This window comes from Balaenoptera physalus, assembly GCF_965194825.1.
Source record: "Balaenoptera physalus genome assembly, chromosome: 7".
Classification (NCBI taxonomy): Eukaryota; Metazoa; Chordata; class Mammalia; order Artiodactyla; family Balaenopteridae; genus Balaenoptera; species Balaenoptera physalus.
The window spans coordinates 13,223,589-13,249,233 of NC_138886.1; the positions used below are offsets into that span (position 1 = coordinate 13,223,589).

At 52.9% G+C, this 25,645-nt stretch overlaps 1 protein-coding gene across 6 annotated transcripts in view; it reads right to left on the reverse strand.

Moving 5' to 3' along the window:
* The window catches only part of DAB2IP (DAB2 interacting protein), a 193,648-nt gene that overhangs the window by 148,331 nt on the left and 19,672 nt on the right, over positions 1-25,645 (reverse strand). The window contains exons 1-2 of one of the 6 annotated variants that reach the window (XM_082467851.1): positions 20,139-20,394; positions 19,950-19,977 (exon numbers count right to left, since the gene is read on the reverse strand). The exons of 2 other annotated variants lie outside the window; for them this stretch is intronic. In XM_082467851.1, coding sequence (XP_082323977.1) covers positions 19,950-19,971 — 22 coding nt within the window. In that variant the 5' untranslated portion in view covers positions 19,972-19,977; positions 20,139-20,394. Of the gene's footprint in view, positions 1-19,949; positions 19,978-20,138; positions 20,395-21,419; positions 21,734-25,645 lie in introns of those variants that run through there. 3 more of the 6 variants (XM_082467845.1, XM_082467853.1, XM_082467839.1) reach the window with 3 other exon arrangements.

The following is a 25,645-nucleotide window of genomic DNA, read 5'->3' on the forward strand; positions in this document are numbered from 1 at the left end:
GAGCTCCCCAAAGGGGATCCCAGGCCCACACTCGCGATACCTGCCCAGCCCTGTAGCTCATCCAGCTCAGACATCTCGAGGGCTAATGCCAGTGGGAGCCAGGAGGGGAAGAGAATGAGGGAAGCAGGACAGCCAGACTCAAAGGAGTACTCATGGGACTTCCCTGGTGGCGCAGTGGTTAATAATCCGCCTGCCAGTGCAGGGGACACGGGGTCGAGCCCTGGTCCTGAAAGATCCCACATGCCGCGGAGCAACTAAGCCCATGGGCCACAGCTACTGAGCCTGCGCTCTAGAACCTGCGTGCCACAACTACTGAGCCCATGTGCTGTAACTACTGAGCCCGCGTGCCTAGAGCCCATGCTCCACAACAAGAGAAGCCACCACAATGAGAAGCCCGCGCATCGCAATGAGTAGCCCCCACTCGCCACAACTAGAGAAAGCCCGCACGCAGCAACAAAGACCCAACACAGCCAAAAATTAATTAGTTAATTAATTAATTAATTATTTAAAAAAAAGGAGTACTCACGCCCCAGCCCACAGCGAGGCTACTGGAAAGCGGGTCCACAATGGCCAGATGATCTGATTCAAGAGTAGCTACCAGATTTTAATTTTTGAAAACCTCCTGACTATTATATGTAAGCAACTCGTGCACATTTTAAAACAAACACCATACAGGTCATATCAAATAGGGCTGCATATGCCAGATTCGGGCCAGTCTGCCTGTCTCCAGTGGCCTCAGGGAGCAACAGCTCAGAATTCAGAGTAGCCGCAATGAAAAAAGAAGAAAAAAAAGCAAAAAAAAAAAAACCCTCCTTGATCCTGCCATCCTGTCAGCCCTAACAGCCCCAGAGCTCACACCCAAACCTCAGCACCAAGGGGGCTCAGAGACCAGCCGTTCTGGAGGCAGCCCAGTTGGCTCTGTAGCCACTAGCTGTGTGGCCCGGAGCAAATGACTTCACCTCTCTGAGCGTCTGCTTCCTCCTCTGCAAAACAGGGGGGAAAATATAACAGTACCTGTCTCCCAGGGTGTTGTATGGCTACTGAGCTGTCCAGGGACCTGTGAAAGGGCCATAGCCTGTAAGGGTTCATCCTTATCGTCACCAGCAGGGACAGTTAAGCCTAGAGGAGGTGAGGGACACAGCCACATCACAGAGGGGCTGGGTGGCAAAGCCGGGGCCCCCTCTCCCTCGGCCCCCAACCATGTCCTTGATGGGGCAGGAAATGATAAGCCTCAGAGCTGCCCAGGAAGGCCTGTTACAGAGGCATGCTCTTCTCCAAACCCACTAGGTCCCCAAATAACAGAAATTAACATTCATGGAGCACTTAGTACATGGCTGGCACCATGTGAAATCCTTCAAATGAGTTCCTGTCATTTCACTTTCTCAGCAATCCCGGAAGGTAGTTATTATCATTTCCCCATTTTACAGATGAGTAAACCGGGGCTCAGACAAGTGACCTGACTTGTCCAAGGTCACCTAGTAAGCGGTACAGCCTGAACTTGTCTGTAGACAGTCTATCCCAGCGCTCTCAGCAGCCACCCCAGCCCGCTCCTAAGGTGCCTTCCTTCTCTTTTCCTCAAACCCCGTGATTCCTACAGTGTGCCAGGTGCTGGCCGAGTCCTGGGGCCGCCAGGAACAGGACTCCTGCTCCAGGCAGCCTGGCTAGGGCCGGGGCACAGGGGCAGGGAGCCATGCCCTCGGCTTGGAAGAGCTGCTTCAGGGAGGCTGGGGCTCTGAGGCAAGCAGGGGGCTGGCTGCACCAGGAGGGAACCCCCGAGCTTCGAGGCTGGAGGCTGGGGCTACAGTCCAGACAAAACCAGCCAACCTGGCTTGGCCCCAGGCAGGTGAGAGAACGGCCAACGGTTTCTCTCTTGAGAGAATATGCAAATGTGGAAGGAATAGAAAGAGCCGAACAGTGTGGAGGTGAAGGAAACTCCGAGCCTTAAGGCTGGAAACCTACCCTTGGGGTCCTCCAGCCCCCAAGAAGAGGGGGCCTCTTGCCCTGGGTGAAGCTCCACTGGCCTGACACCACCCCCCTCGAGGTCATATTTGGAGGTGGTCACTCAGGCCTAGCGTGACTTCTGGGCCAACATGTGTTCCCCTAAAATTCACATGTTGAAGCCCCGACCCCCAGTACCTCAGAATGTAACTGTGTTTGGAAATAAAGTCTTTAAAGAGGTGATTAAGTTAAAATGAGGCCATCGAGGTGGGGCCTATAGTCCAATCTGACTGGTGTCCTTATAAGAAGAAACTGGACACGCAAAAGGACACCAGGGGCCCACGTGTACAGAGGACAACCAGGTGAAGAGGCAGGAAGAGGGTAGTGACCTGCAAGCCAAGGAGAACAGGACTCAAAGGAAACTATCCCTGCCGACACCTTGATCTTGGACTTCTAGTCTCCAGAACCATGAGCAAATAAATTTCTATTGTTTAAGCCACCCCGTCTGTGGTATTTTTTATGGCAGCCCTAGTGGGGTCCAGCCATGCTGTTGGAACAAGGCCCCTGGCCTGGCCATCTGGAGCTGACCTTGGGCATGTCAGGTCAATCTCCTCTGCAAAGACGGGGCGAGAGGAGCTGGCCACAAGCTTAACAGGGACGGCGTGAGGCTCAGGTGAGGCCGATAGCAGCCGGGTGGGGAGTGGCAGCCCACCTGCCCGGCAGCCCCAGTGCCCACCCCCAGGCATCCACACATTGTCCTTAGGAATGCATCGGCCCTGGACTCCTTCTAAAGACTGTGAACATTAAAAAGCATCTGGACCTCGAAAATCACGGTCCTCCAGGAATGGACACTTGGGCAGGGGCAGGGTGTCAGTTCATCCTGGTTTCCCTGCAACTATAGTGGTTTTAAAACTGAAAGTCCCAGGGAAATCCCTCCCCCGCGGCCAGTCCTGGGCATATCGAGACGGCTGGTCACCCTAGCCAAGGGTCTGCCTCTCTTGAGGCCTCCATTTACCCATTCATACATTCATCTGACAAATATTTACTGAGGACCTACTATGTACCAGAAACCGCCAAATGCTAATGGTGAAAAGCCAGACAGAGAGCCTGTCCTCCTGGGCTTTCTGTCCTGTGAAACAAACAAAAACAAGCATTAAAAAAACTATAAATACACACACACACGCACGCACACATATACACACATGTAAGTTAAGACTGTGATGCGTGCTAGAGAGGAAAAAACAAGTATTGAGGCAGAGACTAACAGATCACGGGAAGGGTCACCCTCGATGAGACACGTGGTCCTGGAGGAAGGTCATTTCAGGTGAGAGCTGAAGTGGGACATTCCAAGGAGGAGAGGGGACCAGAGGTGGACAAAACCGAAGGAAAGACCAGCGAGGCTGAAGAGTGGTGAGGACGGGGAAGGGGAGGTGAGCCGGGACAGGCCAGCCAGACCTCAGGGCCAAGGGCAGGTTACATGTGGCTCCCAGAGCAGTGGGAGGTGAGAGCAACTTGAACCAATCTACCTTAAATTTAAAAAAACCACACGCACTCTGGTGACTAAGGAAAGAACAGACTGTAGGAGAGCAAACAAAGGAGTGAGTCCGGTTAGAAGCACCCTGCAGTCACCCAGAAGAGAGGACGGCAGCCTGGATCTGGATGAAACTGGGGAACCGGGACTATGGACAGATTCATGGTTCTTCCCCATTACCCATCTGATCTTCCTCTTTAGTTCAGCGGCCACTGTCTACGTGCCAAGAAGACCCCTGGGAATCAAAGTCAGTCAAAGCCCGGGGGCCTTGGCAATGGGACTTACCCCGCGCCCCTTCCCCACACACACACACCCCACGGTACCTGTCACTTTCTCAGTCAACCCTGTCCCAGGCTGGCTGGGAATCAATCTCGTCCAAGGGGCCAAGTGACTGTGAGCTTTCCTCCCGCCTGGGGGTGGGGCTGGGGCCTGGTGGTACTTTTAAGCTATTAACAATTGACTTCTGTTAATTATTAGTTTGTCCACCTCTGTTTTGCTTCAACCACACCACTGCTCAATCCACCGGCAGCCCCGGCCCTGAGAAGTGGAAATATTACCTCCCAACAGAGAGGTGGGGGAGCAGAGCCCCCTCGCACTCTGGGGAGGGAGTGACTCCATCAGACCTGGGTTTAGAAAGGTCCCCTGGAGGTGGGGTGCAGGGGGAAGCAGGAGGCGGTGGCTGGGGCATCGCCTAGTGGACAGTGGGGGCAGCGATGGAGGTAGGAACCAGTGGACAAGGGAACTACTGGTCTTTCACGAAGGAGGAAGGAGGGAAAAGAGGGGAGGCACCAGGCAGGGCTTCCCCGGCCCGGGGGGCCTGGCCAGCGCAGCCTTCACCTGAAAGAAGGAAGTCGGGGCTGGGGGAGGGGTGGTTAGGGGTGGGAGGAAGTGGTTTTAGTGGAAGGAACAGGACTTCCATGTTGGACCAGTTGATGTGCCTTCAGAGCATCTGGTAAAAATCACTTCTCCATCTGGAACTCTGGAGGGAGGATTAGAGTGAGAGACTTAACGTCGGGATTGGAAGTAGTCCAGGTTCGGGGGTAGTTGACACCCTGAGCGTGATTGGGGTTCCCAGGTGAGAGGAGGGTACCCGGGGTAGGACCCTCCGAGGGTCAGAAGGCATCTACATGCGAAGGGCCAGGAGGTGCAGTGTCTGGGAAGGCAAGAGTTGGGCAGCTGGAGGCTGGTACCCACCGTGGGAAGGCTGGCTGAGGCCCCGGGCAGTAATGATATTATAATCACCAAAGATCCCATGTATCGGGACTTCCCTGGCAGTCCAGTGGTTAAGACGGGTTCGATTCCTGGTCGGGGAACTAAGACCCCACATGCCATATGGCGCGGCAAAGAGAAAAAAAAAAAAAAAAAGATCCCATGTAGAGTTTCCTTCACGTGCCAGGTCTTGAACTAGGGACGTGATCATCTATCTCAATGACACCTGCATAAATCCCTTGGGGGTTGGTACTGTTATCCCATTTTACAGACGGGAAAGTCAGCAAAGAGTGGTATAGTCACCCAGCTGGTCTTGAACCCAGTCGGACTCCAGATCCCACACATACTTTTAACCACTGTATGGGGTTGGGGGGAGGGTCAGCATTTGCTGACTGGTCAGTGGCGGATACTGTCATTGGGGAAGGGGTTCCTAGGGGCCAGAAGGTGACCAGGTAGGGGCAGACAACTGTTCTTCCAGCTGGGAAGAGTGGGAGGGTGGCTCCAGCAACTTCCTCTAGCAGCTGGCCCTGGCGGCCACAGTAGGAGCCGCCCATCTGAGCGGAAGGACCTGGAAGGCTGCAGCGGGGGGGCCAGAGGCGGGAAGGACCTTTAGTTCTTGTTCTGCCTTTAGGATCCAAACTTAGAAAACAATGACCGCTAAAAACAATTTGATGACTAAAATTTTTGACTGTTGCTAAGTTTAGCGCCCAGGGTGGGGTAGGCACAGTGACGTACAACGTGCAAATCTTGACTTCCACCACCAGCCCGATGTCATATCCGGGTCCCCTGTTTAACTCCTCTATCTCCACACTTCCAAAAAATAACTTGCAACCCAAATAGGGCTTAGAGATCAATGAGATCCACATTCAGTATCCCATTAGTACGTAGCACCTAAGCTAGTAAGGGCAATGTTTAACCCAAAGAAATCAACCACTAATGGTGGAATTTCAGGCACCAGAGGTGGTTTACAGGAGCTCCTAAAATCATACCAGTTCTCAATCTGGTAAACAGTGATAAACACTAGGCACTCAAACTAAAACAGTGCCTGGCAGATGGTAGGCACTCAATAAATATGTGCCCCTGCAGGCGGGAGCGGTGCAGCTCACTGATGTCACAGTCAAAGGACAAGAAGGCCTTCCTGGAGCCTCAGAGTGCCAGGAACCACAGCCTCCAACAATCACCCCTCATCATGTCCTATCTCATTATAATTTATCTGTCGGTTCCGTAGGATAGTATTATGTATGGCCAGAAAGGGCTTCCAAACACATGTATTTGGTCTTTTAAAGTTTGGAGGAGTCTTTCGACATTATTTAGTTTCAACCCAATTGTTTTCAAACCTTAAAAGCACCTATAACACCAAAACCCAGACCCAACGAGGGATGGCACCCAGGCCCTCAGAGCACACGCAGACCCTGCCTCTCCCAGCAAGGCGCAGACCCCTTTCACTAATCAACTATGCCGCTCTTTCCTGCTGAGCCAAGCTGTGGCTTCAGATCCTTCTCAGGGCCCAGGGTCTGCTTGGTTTTGTTCTAGGATATCATGTGCCTCCAATGTAAATTCCTTCTTTGGAGGAAAAAAAAAGTGTCTACAAAAATCCATTGAATTTACCAGCCATTCATGACATGTGCATCGTGTTTCTGGGCTTTCTGTTGTTTTTGCCTGTTCTTGCTCCCTCTTCTTCTGGGGCCAGTGCCCCAATTTTCCCTGGGGACCCCCTTCCTCCACTCCCACTGCAGTGGAGAAACAGAGCTTAGAACTGGGTGGAGTGAGAGGAGAGAAACAGATATCACATCCTAACTTATTCAGTACGGTCTATTGCGCTCCCTTGGGTTCAGTAGATATGTGAGCCCATAACATCCCTCTAAATTTGGCCAGTTTGATGGGATCTTTGCCTCTTATGCCTGAAAGAGCCCTGGCTGACCACCTCCCCCACCAAGCTGGGCACTGAGGGGTGATCCCAGGGTGACAAAGGGTCCCTGTCCTTCAGGAGTTTCCCAGTCTAACGGATGGTTACATAGACTCAAGGAACCAGTCACAGAACCAACTCCAACTAAGATGGTGATGGAACAAGAGAAACCACTCTCCCCTCAAAGGGCTCATCCCCTCCTGCGCTGGGCTGATGCTGAGCCTTGCAACCTCCCACTACAGCCCCCAGGGGTCCCGGACCTGGCGTCAGGAGACTGGGAGTGCGGTGGGAACTTGGACAGATCACCCTGGGCCTCGACTTCCTCATCTGTAAAATGGAGAGGAAAATGCCATGTGACCCCCAGGCAGGGAGTTGCAGTGTCCAGGCCTCACGGAGGGAGGAGGGGAGGGTAGTGGTTATGACAAAGGACAGGCCACCTCTGGGGCTGGACCCTCCTTCTCCCTGGGTGAGGGAGGGGTGGGGGAGTGGAGAGATTCCACTGAAGCCCCTGTACCATGCTGCCCCCCCCATATAAGCTCCAGGTGAGAAACCTGAGGAACCTTGTGGTCCAGGCTTTCCCTTCCACGTCTAGAGCACTCACTCATTTGAAATTGGGCCTTTTCTGGGCATTTGCTGGGGGCCATTTCTGGGAGGAAATGCCCACACTTGCCTTTTTATCCACTGAGCAAATAAACCTCCCAGTCCCATGCTGAGATCCTCCCTTCATGCCCTTCTCAGCATCCCTGCTAAGCAGGCACCCTGACCTGCCCTCCCCTCCCAGGGGACAGCAGTGTCCCGGGCAGCAGGGTCGAGAGCCAGCACCTCAGGCTGCCCAGAGGAAAGGGCAGGCCGATTCACAGCAGCTGCTCTCCTTCAAGGCTCTCCTAGGAGTCGCCACTGTCTCCCTGGCCCTCCGGGAGGCCAGATGACAACAGCCAGGGTCAGGGTCAGGCTGGGGCCAATGGCCAGGACTAAACGTCCAAGGTGAGGGATGACCGAACCCATCAGACCTGACACTTGCCTTTCAGCTCTTCTTTTTCCTACAGTAAACCTGCCCCAGTTCCACAGTCAAGTGAGCTCCCGTGCAACCCATGCACTTTCAGTATGAGAGGGGACCAATTCAAAGGTAAGAACCGTATCATCTACCATACCACCCTCACCACCACCAGCAGCGCCGCTGGCCGCCCACACACCCTTGAAAACGCCTTTGTGGGCATCCCCCTGCCTCCGCACCGGCACCCTCTTCTAAAACAATATTCAGCAGCTCTGAATCACCAAAATCAATTACTCCAAGAAGGAATTTAGGCAGACAGATACTAGAATAAAGACAGCAGATAATTCCCACTGTCAGGTAACTGCTCCCCTGAGAACTTCCCATAATAAAAGAGGAATCAGAAAGAGAGCACATTTTCCCCAGAAAGGAAGGGGAGACTGTGCATTGATAAACAGAAGGCTCTTCTCTTCTCTGCTGCCTCTTCTCCCCTCCCTCCGCTGTGCCCCCGCGGGACCAGGGCACAGTGGAGTCACGGAATCCACGGGGATCGCTAGGGGAGGCAGGTGGGGCTGAGTTCCGGGGTCCCAGGCGCTGGGGACAGTGCTGGGTTCCCAGAGGACATTTGACTCTCGTGTCCTTCCTTGGGCAGGGATGCGCCCTGCGCCAGGGCTCCTGTTACACGCAGGCTCAGGGATGCATGATTTGGCAGTTAACCTCTCTCTGTTTCATGTGTCCATCTCATTCCCTCAACAAGGCCAAATGCTCTTTGAGAGCAGGTCACAGCCAGCCCTTCCTTGCCACCTGGCCCTGAACACCCACATAAAGGACCTGCACTTGATCCAGGAGGTGATGGAGATGCACACAGGTTTACCTGGGGCCAGTTACTTGGTTTCCTTGACTGTCAAATGGGGAGATACCATCAAACTACTATATAGATGTCTACAACACCGCATCCCCCAAGAAGGTCACAAAGCTTTGTCAATAGTTATTCCAGGAAGAAAGTGTCCTAAGGTCAGAGGTTTGGAGAGTTCTGGGGCAAACAAAGTTCGACAGATTTCTGTATTGCAGAACTTCTCAGAGCCTTTAAAATTGCCACCGTGGGCTGTTACTGTACAAACGGGCATCAAGTATGCAGCCTTTTCCAAAACTCCTTTTTTACAAAGTATCTTCCAGACTGCCATTCCATGGAACATACCTGGGCCAACAATAGTTGCAGACGAAAGGCATAACAAGGATGTAATAAGGCATTTAAGGGGGACTGGCTGGGGGGGGAGGCTCTAGGAACATTTCACGGAGGGCACAGTGCTTGAGATAAGTTCTGAAGGAACAAGGAAGGGCAAAGACAGGGGCATTCCAAATAGAGGGGACTGGCCAGCAGGAGCCCAGAGGTGGGAGAAGCCTGGGCATGCTGTTCTGGTTGTTATCTGGACAGAATGAGGTAAAACAAATGGGGAGGGTCTTGGAGTAAAGAACACAGTAAGGATTTTTTTAAGATCCTTAAATAAAAACAATGGCTTACTTGTATGAGTACTTACCATGTGCTAGCATTATGTGTAGAACAATTCTTACAATTCCTATGAAGCAGGATCTATTATACCCCTCACTTCAGAGCCAAGGACAAGTTAAATGACTATGTCAATTTATGCAGTTACTGATTTATACAATTTATACAGTTACAGGGCAAGGACTGGAAGCCCCCAGGACATCAAGTTCAGAACCCATGCCCTTGGGAATTCCCTGGAGGTCCAGTGGTTAAGACTCGGCACTTTCCCTGCTGGGGCCCAGGTTCAATCCCTGGTGAGGGAACTAAGATCCTGCAAGCCACGAGGTGCGGCCAAAAGAAGAAAAAGAACCCATGCCCCTAACCACTGCACTTCCCCGCCCCAGAGCCAGGAGGGGCAGGGCAGAACCCAATGCCACCAACACCAGCAAGGTGTGAAGAGTCAGTGATTCCTCGCCATGTGACACCTTCTCCCTATGCCTTGGTTTTGATCTACACTCCATCGGCCAGTCCTCCCCAAATACGTACACAGGTCGTTAGTTCCGAATATTTAAAAAAGAAGTCTTATCAACCATCCTTCCAGGAACGGGCAAAACAGCATGCTGGCACCCAAAGAAACAGCGGCCAAACCATCAACATCCTCAACAAGATGTATGTTTCCCAAGCACGTGGCTGCAGCTTGATTTATGGGGCCCATTAAGCTATTCTAAGAGGGAGCAGAACTCTCAAGGCGGGAAGGCGTTGTCATCAAATATTTCAATAATCATCTCAATCACAGAAAAGAAGGCACCGGCGGTTTCCTGCGCTTGCAAAGGAAAGGAAGTGAAATTGTTTGCCTTCATTCAATCAGGTAATTAGACAATGCAAAGAGAAATTCCAGCAAGGATATAAATACTTAAAATCCCTGCGCTAGTTGGTGCGGAGAATGTCAACAACAGGAACTCTGTGGAGGGGAGGCGAGGGCGAAGAGGTGCGTCCCAAGCCGAAAACAACAGCAGGCGGGCAGCAGTTTTTAATGACAGGCGCTTCCCCTGAGCCAGCTCTCTGATAAGCACTTTACCTGCATTACCTCACCGACGCCTCAAAACAACTCGGTGACGTGAGGGTCACTATTATCCTCGTATGACACACGGGAAAACTGAGGCACGGGCAGTGAAATGACTTGCCTGAGGGCACATAATGGAAGTGACAAACTGAGCTCTGATTTCAAACCCAAATCTTCATCCATATCCTTCCTCTCCCTTTTTAAAGGCATGCCCGAGATAAAGGGGCTCTAGGGATGTACAGGTCTAAAGGGGGAAACTGAGGCAGGATTGGACATCGCCCCCCCCTCCTCAAGTGTCCTGACTGCCAGGCCTGGGGCCTCCCAGCTGACCGGGCTGCAGGGCTGCCACAGAGACCCAGGCAAGCTTGGGAGAAGTGATTTTGCAATCCTGTTTGCAGAAACCAGGGCAGCCGCCTCCAGCGCCACTTCCTCCAGGAAGCCCCCCCTGATATGTCACCCTCCCCACACCAACCTGTGGCTTCTCCAAGACTGGGCATGCTTTCTCCCTAGGAGTGGACCCCGGAGGTTCTCAGGATGGAGGGAGGAGCCAAACCTCACATTGGTTTGAATCTCTCCACCCACCCCCTTCACCCAGCAGGGCTGCTTCAACATACACTCACCTCAGCAACTTAACCGGCAAAAACAAGCTCTAGTGTAATGTGAACGCTGTGCAAGAGATAAACTTCCAGCATCTTAAAGAAACCTCTTTCTCTATCATACCCTTTCTCTATTCATCCCTGTAGCTCACTGAAAAACCCACATTCAAAAACCTTTTTGTTTGGTGGATTTGAGTCACCCTGTATCTTTACAAGAAAAAATAAATAAGTAATTCATATAGTCTCTTTATATCAGACTTTTCCATACCCAAAACTGCCTTCCCAGAGGCAGTAAGTTCTGGAAAGGGCATTGGCCAGAGTATCCCAAGACCAATGTACAGTTGACTGAGAAGGCCCTCAGTAATAATAATGGAAATAGTGATAAGTAAGAACAAAATCACTAGCATTTGTTAAGTGTTTACAAGGCACAGACATTGTACTGTGTTCTCTAGCTCCATGTCTAGTTTTAGCCTAACAACAACCCTAGGAGATAAGGATTATTATTATTCCCAATTTACAGATGAGAATACTGGGGATCAGATAAGTGAGGTAACTTTGTCCAAGGCCACACAGCTGGTAGGTGGAGCAGCCAGGACTCCAATCCAGGTCTGTTTAATGGACCCCAGACTAGTCCCTACCCTTAGCCTCTCCAAAATACCAGGCCCCTCTGGGGTGGGAACAAGCTGCTTGGCTCTTTCCCCACCTCCCACCCCAAGCCCAGGATTCAGCAGCCAACAACAGACCCCTGTTCCAAATCTGAATCAACACAGTATTGGTCACTCCGCTCAAAGGGAAATGATCCCAGCCTTAAAGGCACCTTCCGGGGGAGGATAGGAAAGGAATTAACACCAAAAAAGCCAACAGTTACAGGGGATGGAAAGAGACAGGCCCAGGAATGGCTTAATGCGACCTTTCCTCCTGGAGCTTGGATACAGCCGTACCTGCTCTCCTCTGTTCCCCGTCTCTGACTGCTCGTGGTCAGTGCTGGACGGGGAATATGGGGGATGATGTCAATCTAGGATTCCTCATTCACCCCTTTCCTGCTCCTTACCTGCTTAATCACACCTAATTTCTTAGTATTTATGCTTTCACAATCCCACAAGAATTAGCCCAGCAGCTGGAGGGCAGAGAAGCACAGTGACTGACACCTCGAGCTGTGGAGTGGGGAGATTTTCATTTGAACTCTACCTCTGCCCTGTCCAAGCTGGGTGACCTGAAGCTGGGTGACCTCCTCTCTGGGCCTCAGCTTCCTCATCTGCAAAATGGAGACGATAACAGGCCCTCACGGCTCTGTTGTGAGAATCAAAGGGGCTGATCCTTGGAAAGTCTTGAGCCCAGATACTGGCTCATGGGAAGTACTCAGAAAGTGTGAGCTGCCAGGAATGATTTTTACAGCCCAGGGAGGTCCTGCCCCTTGCAAAGAGCCAGGATGAGACAGAACAAACACTAACACCAGGTTCAAGCTCTCTCGACACAGAGCCACTCTCCTGGAATCTGTGAGATGGCACAGTCCAGGAGCTTGTCATGGCCCAGCAGCTTCCAGGTCCGCAGTTCACAGGCCAAGTACAAAGTCCCAACCCACAGGTTTGTTTTTCTTACACACACACACACGCACACAAAATCGACAAGTGGCTCAGAGTGCAAGTTCCCAAACCTTGGCATCCTCCCCCATCCCGAGGTGAGTAGTGATCTCATCCCTGTGACTAAGTCAACGCCAAGAGCCCTCGCCGGGAACCCGCAGGCTTGGCGCTGCTGGCTCCCAGCCCCAGGAGGAGCCGAGGCTGCAGAACCAGGGTTCACACAGAGCTGGGAATCCCTGCGCTTGGAGCTCAGAAGCAGAGTGACTCTGAAAAGCACAATAGTGTTGCAGCCAAAGACCAGGACGGGGCTGGAGATCGGGTTTGAGTCCCAGCAAACCCAGGCCTCTGTCTGCCCAACTCTAAAATGGGCGGACGACAGATTTTCAACGGTCTGAGAGATCTGGTTACCTCCCATTCTGCCCACCAGGGTCTCCCCCTATCTGGGGAAAGAGCAAAGAGCTAATAAAGGTATGGGTTAGAGGACAAAGGGCACTAAAATGTGTGGAAGGAGAGCCTGGTGGTGTGGGAGCTTGCCAGGGGCAAGGAGGCACTAGCGCAGCCTGTAAAAGTTTCAATGAATCAGGCCAGGAGAGAAGAGCCTTCCCCTCAACTTCAGCCACCGCCTCCTCCCTCTCCTTTAATTCCTCCAACCACGGCAAGGACAGATAGACAGACAACCAGGAGAACCTAGATTAGAAACAGGAAGAAGCAGAGAAACCCAGATATAGACTTTGCTCCAGAACCCAGAGGCAGCAGAAAATGAGACTCTCCCTCCTCTACAGTACCAGGTTGCAGAAGGAGATGTGGGGAGGGACAGGGTGTCTTCCAAGGATTTAAATAAAAATCTGCTCTACCGGGACTTCCTTGGCGGTTCAGTGGTTAAGACTCTACGCTTCCATTGCAGGGGGTACGGATTTCATCCCTGGTCTGGGGAACTAAGATCCCAGATGCCGCGTGGCACAGCCAAAAAAAAAAAAAATCCCCCCCGCCGCCCGCACAAAAAATCTGCTCTACCAAACACCATAAAAAGACACCCATAGCAAAGCCGGGGGAGCACACCATCACACTGCACTTCTGATAAAGCAGTAACTGCTGTGCTCTGGAGTCCTCAATGGCTCCCCTTTGCCCTCAGTATCATGTTCACGCGCCTTATTATGACATTCAAGGGGTCCGACTTGGGGTCTCGATGGAACTTTTCTGCTTCACTCGCATCACTACCCCCACCTCCCCACACACCCCTGCTCCAGCACTTACAGCCTCCCACTGCTCCCCAACCCCTGGGGCCTTGATCCAGCCTGAGCCTTCCTTGCTGCTTTGCTTAGTAATCTACCCCTATTGTTTCAACCAACCCCCTTCCCTCCTGTAGCCTGTGGACCTCAGACTTTAATTGGGCTCCTCGCATGGGGGCCAGGGAACAGACCTAGGTTCTGCCACCAAATACTGGGTACAGCCTCAAGCAGAAATTGGGCGCACGCCTCCCCATGCTCCTTTATAAAGTGGGCAGCCCGACCTCTACCCACGTCAGCGGCTGCCAAGCCACTCGAGTGAGATAATGGAGCCGAAGGGCCCTGAGCAGCCTCAAGTCTGACACGGACCTGAGGGATTAGGATACCTATTTTTAACTCCCCACATCCTGGCCGAAAAGCAAATCCCTCACACACCCTGCAGATCCCTATCAGGGGGCCGGCGGAGCCTTTTGGGAATTCTCTCCTCGTGGAAGCAGCGCCAGCTTTGACGGATGGGGAAGGCTCCGAGATCCCGGCTCCATCCAGAGCCAGCTTCCATTATGTCTGGCTGGGTCCTCACTGCTCCCGTCAGACAGCCATTTCCTGGTGGACTCAGTTGTCACATATTCTCCAGCCGGTGACAGTCAGACAGGGTCACCAAAGATGCTGAGAAGGACCATTCACTCATTTACTTATTCATTTACCCCCATGCTCCCTCCCCTCCCCCTCTGAGGAGGTGCGACCTCGGGTGGCCCAGAGGAGTCAACCCTGAGGCACCTGTGCTAAGATGCTCAGTCCAGGGGCAGAGGGTGGACAGGTAAACTGAGAAAACAAAAGTGAGCAGGACATTCAGTAACAAGGGCATCATGGGAGGCGACAGGACTTCAAGGGCCCCTGCCAGCCTCTAATTGGGCAAGGGACTTGGCAGCATCTGAACCTAAAGCCAGACTATCATCAATCTCACTTCTCTCCCTCCAGCACCCTCAGCATCCCTTGAACCTTACTCCAAGATGGGTCTTTAATAGCCACCGTGACCTACAAGGATATGGGAGCTCCCTCCTTGGGGACAGAGAGCTCCTCCCTGGTCACCTGGCCCAGCTGTGTGGGTGTTGACTGAAGCCTGTTCTCCTTGGTCCCACCTCGCCCACCTGCCACTGCCTAAGTTCACTCTCAGCAAATGATACTAGCAGGGAAAATGACCCCAACACAAGAGCCTCATTCTGAATAGGGAGCCGTCATGATGGAGAGTCTCCTTCTAGTTCAACAACCCTCGCTGAATGCAGCGACAGACAGTTTCCCTGGAGATTCTGACTGCAAAGAACTGTGCATCCCTAGAAAAGTCAAGGGAATCCCTGGGTGCCTCTGGGGCCATGTCTCTGGGCCCCCAACACAATCCGCATAACCTTGCAGACCCTTTGTAAATACTTTACAAACTTTCTTCTGAATTCTAGAGAATCAGATGAATCTTGGCTATGCTCCTTTGAGACCTGAAGTTCAGCCTGCAGGCAGGGGAGCTGACAAGGTACCCTTTGCAGACCTGGTTCCAGGCCTCTCTGTCTTTGATGCCACATAGCCAGAAGGGACTTTCTTAAATAGCAAGAACGAGCCAAAGGAGGCAGAAAGTCTTTCCAAAAACCAAAGGCGTCCCTCTGTGCGTCCCTTGGCTGGAGCTAGCTTAACCCAGAGCCCAGACAGACAGGACCCCCACCTGTTTGCGTGGGGAAGCGGGGTGCAGGCAAAAAGCTCTGAGCCAGGAGCATAAAAACCAAGCCCGATTACAAGCCAGTCCAACTCTACAAGGCTTTATGAGCATTTACTAGACCAAGGAAGGCCCTCGCCAGGCCCCACCTACTCCGCGGGCACCGAGATGAGAGATAAAGCCAGGCCTTGCCCTCAAGAAGTTCAGAACCCATCTCGGGAGACGGACAAGCTGATGACAAAGTGTGAAGCAAGGGAGTTGATAAGAGCTACAAACCAGAACCGCACAGGGGGATGCCTCCCCCTTATTGATGAGACCGAGCAGAAGTGACATTTGTGCCAGTCCTGGAGGGGCAGTTAGAATTTGGGCAATGAAGCAGTGGTTGAGAGAGAAGAACATACAGGAGTCACAGGTGGAGCCTGAAGAACAGAGAGAGAAGAGGCAGGGAGGGAAGTGGGAGAAGGCATGGGGCCCTGATGGCCAGGCCAGAGAGCATGGGTTTGATCCCGTGGGAGGGTGACAGAGAGCCACCCCCAGGGAGGGAAAAAGAGGCATGATGGAGGGGGAGCTGAGGGCAGGTGGCTGGCAGAGGCTGCGGTTGACAAGGGCCTACTTTAGGAAGCCAGGCTGCTGGGAGCCCGCCCTGGGCATGGAGAACAGGCCACTGGAAGCCCCTCAGTCCTGACACAGACTCCAGTTGGGAGGGGTTGGACTCAAGGAAGGCTGGGGACGTCCCACAGAGAGACATGCAGTGGCTCAGGAGGTAGATTAGAGACTATGACATTCTCTTGGTCTCTCGGCCAGGGCTGTCCTGGGCTGACAGAGGGGCTCTACGGGGACCCCAGCTCGCCCTCAGCTCCCATCCACATCCCCAGTCATTCCCACCATCACCCGCCTTCAGCGTTCAGAGTAAGCCACCTCACCCTGCCCCGGGCACCCTCCTGCTGCCCCCCCGCACCCCAGCTCCCAAGTGCCCTGGACACTGAGCCCACAGAAGCCCTTCCGACTGGTTTCATAACCAGCCCCAGTGCAGCACTCTGCCCTCCAACCCCACCCAACAACTCACCCATGCCCCGAGCCCATCATGGAACCCCACGCCCTGCCTCCGGAAATGCAAAAAACAAAAAAGGTAACCTGTGTATGTCAAGGTTGGAAGGAATCTCAGAGATCTAACCAAACACCCCCCACCCTTTATAGACAAGGAAACTGAAGTTTTAAGGGACGACCAGCCCCGCCCAGGATCACACAGCCCAGTGGTGGCCCAGTCAGAACCCAGGTCTTCCAGCATCCGGGCGAGGACTCTGGCACCAAGGCCACGACCACATGGGGCAGAAAACAACGAGGTGTGGGAGGCAGCGCGAAAAAGACCTGTGCTTATTGCCAAGGGGCCTGGGTTCAAGTTCCGACTTTACCATCCCCCCCACGCACCCAGACGGTAGAGCTTTGGACGGACGTGTCACTGCAGCTTCCTGGACTCCAGTGACCTCTTCCATAGAATGGGTGTTTACTAATTCGGTGCTTTCAGGAGATCAAACAGGATAAAGGTGAAACAAGTGCTCTGTGTACAGCAGGGCTAGGAGGTGGGAACTGGGACCCAGCCGAGGCCCATGCAGGCGATTCCTTTACCCCACACCCCTCCCGGCACCAGCCCTACCCAGCCAGCCGCAGGTCAGCTGTTTGTCTAGAGCTGCCCACGGACCAGCAGAGCAGCCCTCCGGGGAAAGGATGCATTTCCACTGGATTTAAAACACCAATGCACACACGGCAGACCTACCCCACTCCCCTCCCCCAGAAGCTGGAGCACAGCACTTCCTGTCTGGGAGATCAGAGGCCATCACGGGCCGTGGAGGAGGAAGAGGTGTGTGTGGAGGGGAGTCCTGCCCATCTGTCCGGGGTCCCCACCACCCATGCTAAGAAATCTGACCACCAGAGCTTCATCCAAGGTGCACCAGTCCTTCTAGAAAGTAGAGGCCAGATGTCTGGAGAGATGGGGGGGGAGGGGTGACGAGTAGGGCCTCCTAGGAGCCACAGGTTTGTGGCCATGCACATCCACTGTGGCAGGAGAGGCCTCACCAGGGCACCCTGTCCTCCTAGGGCCTGCCCCATAATGTGTGACATCCACCCAGGAGACTTCCACAGCCCATCACAGACAGCAGTCACCCCGTATACTGGGGGTATAACATCTTGTCCCAGGAAGGGAAAGTAACCAGCTCAAAAGAGTGAAGCCAAGGGTCTCCCTGGTGGCGCAGTGGTTAAGAATCTGCCTGCCAATGCAAGGGACACGGGTTCGATTCCTGGTCCGGGAAGATCCCACATGCCGCGAAGCAACTAAGCCTGTGTGCCACAACTACTGAGCCTGCGCTCTAGAGCCCGCGAGCCACAACTACTGAGCCCGTGTGCTACAACTACTGAAGCCCGTGAGCTCTAGGGCCTGTGCTCTGCAACAAGAGAAGCCACCGCAATGAGAAGCCCACGCACCGCAACGAAGTGTAGCTCCGGCTCGCCACAACTAGAGAAAGTCCACGCGCAGCAACAAAGACCCAAAGCAGCCAATAAATAAACAAATAAGTAAACAAACAAATAAGTAAAAAAAAAAAGAGTGAAGCCAAGACTTGAATTCAGATCTCCTGGAACCCACATGCCACATTCTTTCCCTAAGCATACCTTGGGGCTGTGGTTCTCAAACTGTGGTGTGCATGAGAATGGTCTGGGGAGTTTTAAAAAGTGCAGATTCCTAAGTCTGGAGTAGAGGTGAAAGATCTGCATTTTAATAGGGGCCCCAGGTGACTGTGAGAAAAGCACTGCCATGAAACACCACAGACTGAGACATACACACACACACACACACACACACACAGTGTGTGGGCACAGTGGACACGCATGCCAGCACAGGACGGAAGTAACGATAAAGGCAGATGCTAGCTTTGGGATGCAGCCTAGCTCCTTATGTGTTGTATGACCTTGGGTAGGTCTCTTAACCTCTCTAAACCTGTTTTTTCATATGTAAAATGAGGATAAGAAAAGATTCCACCTCATGGGGCTGTCTTAAGGCTGCACAGAAATAGTATGTGTAAAAGCTCTCAGTACAGGACCTGGCATATAATAAACACTCAATAAATGGTGCTGTGATCATTGCCAGACTCAGTTCAGTGTGTTGAATGCCTCAGGGAAGGAACAGAATGCCAGGCATCAGGGGACCACAGTGAATAATTGAGCCAATAAGAGATGCCTGAAGGGTTGTACTAGAACCAGTGGGTAGAAGTAACAGGGACACAGATTTCTACTCCAAACAGGAAGAATTTTTTAACAGACTGGAGTTGCCCAATCATGAAACCAGCTGCCTAGTGGGCTGCCACTCAAGGATCCCAGCAAAAAAGATTAGATGCTCTCCAGGTGGAGATGCAGCTTCGGGGAAGGAAGAATAGGGATGGGGTGGCTAGATGATCTTGAAGGTGACTTTGGCCAGGTTCTACAGGTCAGCCCCTCTCCCTATCATGCTGGTTAATTAGTGCACTTGCACTTCCCTGATATTTACAACCGTAACCTCCAGGCATCCAAATGGGATGGGAAGAGATCAGTGGTAGACAGAAGGCCTTATATCTTCCGAATAATTCATGACAAGGAGGGGGATGGATGGGGTTGTCTTAAATCTGAGGCTTACAAACCCAGTGAAATCATAGGCCTTGGCGAGTATATGCATCTGTCTACTTCTCTCAAAAGGGCTGGTTAAGAGGGGCTGGTCCACACCAACTTTTGAGAGGAGAGGAAACTGAGTCACAAAGGGTCTGGGTCCCTCAGGCAGCAAGAAGGCCCAAGCTCCAGGATGCAGACTGGCAGTCCAAGGCTGTTGTCCTATGAGCCAGATGCCTTCCATGCCTAACCTCACAAAAGCCTCACCACATCCCCCTGCGGTGGGAACTCTGAGCTCAGAGAGGTTAGGAAACCTGCCCAAGGACACACAGCTAATGAACAGCAGGGCTGGGGTTTTCCGGGCTCCAAAGCCTGTGTTTGGTATGTTTTTAACTCTCAGGTGTACCGTCTTAGGTCAAGAAAACAGAAAGGCATTTGGCTTTGACATTGAGGGGAAATAAAGATGATCATTAAAAAGGATGATCCTCATAGGTGACAAGCTACCTGCCTATCCACCCTCAATCAAAATTAATTTCCCCCCTAAGTAGCAAAAGAGGGCAGGAGAGGAGAGGTGCAGTTTCCATATGACTCAAGCCAGACAGCTCAAAAGAATAGACCGTTCAGAAACAAGAAAAGCCCACGGTGTTCCTACCAGGCTGCGGATTGGAACCTAGATGGCTTTGGTCCCTGTTCCCACTCTGCTTGCTCAAGATGTTTTCTGGAGGGTAGGGTTCCAGGCAGCCCAGGAAACAGAAAAGAGATCTCACTTCAATAACCCCGCCCCCCTGAAAATTGAGGAGTGGCTACTGGTTGAACAAAACAACACCCAAAACTTGGGTGCCCCGGGGTGCCCGGCTCCGGGCAGAGAGGAGTGGCTGCCCAAACATCAACCCCCAGGAGTAGATGAGGAAGGTCCGAGGTTTTGGGAGACAGCTTGGAATTGTTAGGGTTGGGAGGCTGCAGAAAGCCCCCAGCCAACCCCCGCCGGCTGCGAGCCCCAGCTGGGGCTGCCTTCCTTGTAACACCGCGCGGTTCTCTCCCAAGGACCCAGCTGTCTAGAGAGGCGCCCAGGAAAGTTTAAAGGGTCAACTCACCACGCAAAGATCCTCGCGGCATAGGGGGCTGTAGGGTAGAAGAGGGGTAGGTAAAGCAAAGTCGCAGCCCACTCCTCAGTCAGGCACCACTATACCACCCATCAGGGTCCCCAGATCCCCTCGAACCCCGGATCCCTCTAGGACCCCCCGGGGCCCCCTCATACCGACTCAGGGGGGCCTAGCTCTTACCTCTACTCGCCAGCCTGGCCGCTGGGCTCTGCCATCCCAAAGGCACCGGAGCCCGAGCAGCACAGGGTCAGAGTCACGAGGTGGCGAGGTCGCGGGGCGCAGGAAAGTTTCAGTAGCGCCAGCCAGGCGCAGCGGAGCGGAGCCGGCCAGGCAGGCGGCGGACCCCGCCAGGCAGGCGGCGGACCCCGCAGTAGCGCGCTCTGGCCGGCTCCGCGCCTCCGCCTGCGCCGCGGTGCTTGGGCTCCCGGGCTCCCCCGGCCACTCTGCCAGCCCAGCCCCGCCAATCGCAGGCCCCGGCACCCGCAGCTCCGCCCGCTGGGCCCGGACAGAGAGGAGGCGGGGAGGAGAGGGGAGGGAGCGCACCTGTTTGGCCAGTCGACCCCACTACTACCACCCGCCCCGAACGGACTGGGCAGCGCTGATCCCCTCGGCTCGCGGCACAGGCTCCCGGTCCCCACTTTTGTCCCGGATCTAGGCCGGGCCACACTCCCCCTCCCATCCCACACCAGCACGCACCCCAGATCTGGGCCGGGCCACACGCCCACTCCCCTTCCCCGGCTCAGCTAGCTTGCTGAGCCCCTCTGTGTGGCCGGACTGCGCTCTTTTCCCGGGATTTCAAAGGTAAAATCCCAGCTTTAGCCGAGGGACTATGCAGATACCAGACTGAGGAGTGGGCTGCGACTCTGCCTTGCTCACCCCTCCTCCACTCCACACTCTCCTCTCCCGCAAGGATCTTCGCGCGTCCGTTGACCTCTTAAACTTTGCTGTGCGTCTCGCCTTGATCTCCACCCGCGGGGGCCGTGGGCTGATGCTAGGTCCAGAGCTCCGGGAGAGGACGGCGAGGGGGGGAGTGTCTAGGGTGGGGGTCACAGGGAGGGCACCTCCAGCCCTCCCATCAACAAATTATCCACCCCATCTGGGTTCGGGCAAACATCTCCAGAATGCTTGCGATCCGTTTCAGCAGGTTCCCCTATTTCTCTTGGGGTCACAGTCAAAATTAAAGCTGGACGATTTTACTGTCCCATAATCCAGATAGGAAGACTGAGGCCAAGGGGAGGCAAAGGCTTCTCAAACGAGGTGGCGAGACTAAGACTTTTTTCGAACCAAAGATGAGCTTGCAGAGAGCGCCTGACTCTTCTCCCCAAGCCCTGCTTGGGTTCCGATGCCTGCGTTCACCTTCCTTCGGCCCCTCCGCCACGGACCCGGGGTGGGGAAGGAGAAAGAGGCGCCAGCAAGTGCCTGGGAAAAGCGAGGGGCGCGCCGGCTGCGGCCTGGCCTTACCTCGGCAGCAAAGCGTGTCCTCGCAGAGCGCGCCGGCGGGAAGCCCCAGCAGCGGCAGGGAGGCCCAAGCGAGCGCGCGGGAGGCCGCGCTGCGGGCTCCCATCCCGGACGGCCTCGGCCGCTCCTCGGCCCGCGGGCCTTCCACCCTCCGCGGCACCTGTGGGGACAACGCTGTGCCCGCGGCCTCGGCCTCGGCTTCGGGGGTGGGACGTGGGCCAGGCCCGGGGTGGGGACTCCCGGTGGGGTGGGACTGTCGCTGCCGGCTCCCGGCGAGCGTAGGTCGTGCTGGGCAGGGCGCTATTTTTAGCAAGAGCTGCTCTCCCAGTTGGACAGACAGAACCAGTTAATTCGACAGCTCAGGAAAGGCCTGCACTGGGAGCTCCCCGGAACGGCAGCCGCAGCTCCGCTGAAAGCTGATCCTTCGCATTCCTGCCTCGGGAGGCGGGAGGGCGGGAGGAAGCCTCTAATTCCTGAGGGAAGCCGCCATCCTCTCTCAAGGCAGCTCCTGGGTTCCAAGGGCACGCCCAGGACAGGGCTCTCTAGATCGACTCTGAAGCCCGCGGGTCTTCCTCCTGCTGACCCCAGGCCTCAGACTTCCCATAAAATGCCCACCCGAGGTCCCACTCTCCCTACTGGTCTCCAGTACTGGGAAGAGTCCCCCAGAAATGGGATCTGGCACACACACTTCACTCAGGATCTACTTGCTGAAAGAAGGAAGGAAAAGTGAAAATTCTGCACCAGATGAGCTGGAGAATCAGGCAGAGGTCCTCAGAGCCTAGGCAAAACGGGATGGACGGAAAGGTGGCTTTGAAATCCTACAAGAACACCTTCTGTCTGTGTGACCTTGGCAAATTACCTCACCTCTGTGCCTCAGTTTCCTCTTCTGCATAAGGGAGTCTCAGGAACCCAAGAGACTGAGTGTGAGAAAGTCTTTGCAAACAAAAGCATGACATGGATGTTCATGTAATGAGTGATGAGAGGGATGAATAAGATGAATAAGACATGGATCTGCTCTCAGGAAGCCACTAGCTCTTCTAATTCAAGGAGGTGCTAAGAGCCTAAAAAGGTACAACTTGACCGTATATTAGCCCAAGGATAGATAAATAGGCCAATGGGCTAGAACAGAGGCTGCAAAAATAGACCCACGCATATATGGAAACTTCATATGCGGCAGAGGTGGTGCTGCAGGCCACTGGGGAAAGGGTGGACTTTTCTATAAATGTTCTTTTATGGAACAACTGGATGTCCATGTTGGAAAAAAATGAGATGGAATCTCTACCTCACACCATGCATAAAACAAAATCAATTCCAGGTGGATTAAAGAAACTTAAATGCAAAACTTTTTAATAGGGAAAGTTTTCTTAAAGACACAAAAGGCTTTTGAGCTTAAAGGCTCAAACTATCAAGAAAAAGATTGATACATTTAATTAAAGAACATAACTCCCGTTTATCAAAAGAAGACATTTGGAACATGATATCCCAAACATACAAAGATCTACAAACCATTTTTTAAAAGAAACAAGAGAAAACTGGATCAAAAATATGAACAGGCAATTCCAAGAAGGGGAAACATGAATGTCCAATAAACATATCAAAAGAGATTCAGCCTCACTCTTAATCAGGGAAATGCAAACTAAAACCAGAGGAAAGTGCCATTTCACACCTGTGAGATGGGCAAAAAGCAAAGGGGAGGACAGCAGAAAGTGCTGATGAAGATGTAGAGCACAGAGAACTCTCATACGCTGCTGGTGGAGGGGAAATGGTACCGCCACCCTGGAGGACAATTTGACAGCATCTAGAAGTGACGCACACACCCTAGTGACCCAGAGACTTGGCTTCTGGGATAAATCTAGAGAACTTCTTGCTCATTGCAACCTCGTTATCCTAGTAAAGAATCTAAAACAGCCTCAATGTTTGTCAGTGGATGAAATGCATAAACAAATTGTGGCTAGGGCAGTGAAAATCTATACTGCGGTGAAAATGACTAGAGATTCCTTATGAATCATTAGTGGGGGGATGGGGAGCAAGTTGCAGAAGATCAAATTGCATGATATCATTCATGTAGATTTCTAAAACATGCAAAACAAAATGATACCCTATATTGCTAGGAATGCACATATGTGGTAAAAGTATAAGGAAACTTAGAGGAATGATAAATAAATACACCATTCAGGAATTGTTTACTTCTGGGGGGAGAGGGAGATGGGAAGGATGATGGGAAAGGGCTTCCCTTAGATTGGTAAGGTTTTATTTCTTGACCTGAGTGGGAGGTACATAAGCCTTTGACTTTTTTCAGAACATTTTTAAGGGTACAGAGCAAGCATGATGGTATAAAATATAAAGTCCACATAAAATCCACTCCTGCTCTGAACTTCAGTGTCCTTATTTGAATGATGCAGTCATCATACCTGTGAAGTGCTCAACACAAAGCCTGACTCATGGTGAGGTGCTCAGTAAATCTTAAGAACACGAATAGCCCGCTCCCCCGTCTCCACTGGGGCCCTTCATACCCTAGTCCCAGCCAGCTGAGAGTCCCTCAGTAGAGCACCGTCATGCAACCAGGTCTCCCAAACCCCCAACCTCTGACATGCCTTCATAAACAGTTCACTCTTCCTGGAATGCCCAGTCCTCCTCAGGAAGGTTTGTTGAATGAATAAAGGGGGTAAGTGGATCCAAATACTCAGAAACAAAAGAGGTCATGCCAAACTCTCAAAAGGAAAGCAATCCCGCTATATGGAATGACTGCTTGGTCTTCATTGAGTGTTCTTGGAAGGTAATGTGACCTTTGGGTCAGAGAGATCTGGGTTCACATCTAGGCTGAGCCACTTGCCAGCTGTGTGACCTAGGGCACGCTATTACATCCCTCTGAGCTCAGTTTCTGTGTCTGCACAACCAGGATGTGACTAGGGCTGATTGCAAGGGGTTCTTGCAAGGATTCGGTGAGATAACAGAGGCAAAATGCACGGCCCCATTTTTGGAACAGGTAGCAATTATGTGAATATTGACCAAGAGGAAGATGTTTTCAGGGGAGGGTGGAAGGAACCCAAGTGGGTTACTATGAAAGTTGCACGGCTGGTGAAAGAAATGCCAGGGTGGGGTGTTGTCCAGTTCTGAACAAAAGCATGCACCTGGAGTCTGGCCCAGACTCTTCTGGAACAGTCAGAGGTGTGCTCCGGGTCAGTGCTTCTCGTGGTCCTTCCTCCTGTCCTTTGTCCTACCTCTGGGTATGGGGCTGCACAGCACTTCAGAGCCACAGACCCTCTTCCCTGTCCCCCCACATCCACTCTGGCCCCCCCCAATCTGTTTTCACACGTAGCCCAGGGATCCCAATCTGGACCCGTCTTTTCCTTGCCAACTTCCATCTGTAGGGGCGACAGAGCCTGCGGCACCGTCCCCAGGGACGCGTCCGAGGTGATTTACCAAATGCGTCTGCGCTCTGTATGCAAAACTCACATATGTCCACTTGTCGGGAGCTTCCATCAAGGCAAAGTACAGGCTGGCAAATTGCTTATAGTCTAGACTCTGCAAGATGAGTTGGCCGGTGTTACACGTTGTGCAAGCAAACAGATATATGAAGTCGGCAGGGCTATGTGGTCACCGGAAAAGAACAATACTGTGCGCTTCATGGGCTCGGATGAGATTTTCTGAACTAATGAGCCAATCCTCTTTGATCCAGATCGCACTGGACAATGTAATGTTATCCTGGTGACATGGACGTTAGCCACTGCTGGCGCTTTGTCCCACGAAAATGGGCATTCAAGGCAGGAATCCCATCCAGCTTAAGGTCTGCCATCTCAGTGCTTCTCAGGAAAGTCACTGATGACCTCCTTGGTGGTAACACCAAAGGACACCCGTCCATCTTGATCTCACCTGACCTCTTGGCCATACTTCACCCCTGGAAAATCTCCAGTGCCTTCTATCTCACCATCTTCTCCCAGTTTTTCTCCTAGTTCTTTGGTCAGGTTGCCCTCTCCTTGGCTACCTCATTTTACTCTATTGGGCTACAAAAGCTGGAGTTTGAGATTGTCTGCATCCCTTTTATCCTTCCAGACTCTCTCTGCGGGCAACTTCAACTGCACCCAGACCCATGGCTTCAGCTGCTGTCCTTGTGCTGGTGATTCCCAAATAGTTATTTCCAGGCTAGTCCAGGCACTGGCTGTCATCTTTTGCCTGAACTTCAATAAGAACTGAGCTGGCTCTCTGCATCCACCTGGGCCCTCTCCCCG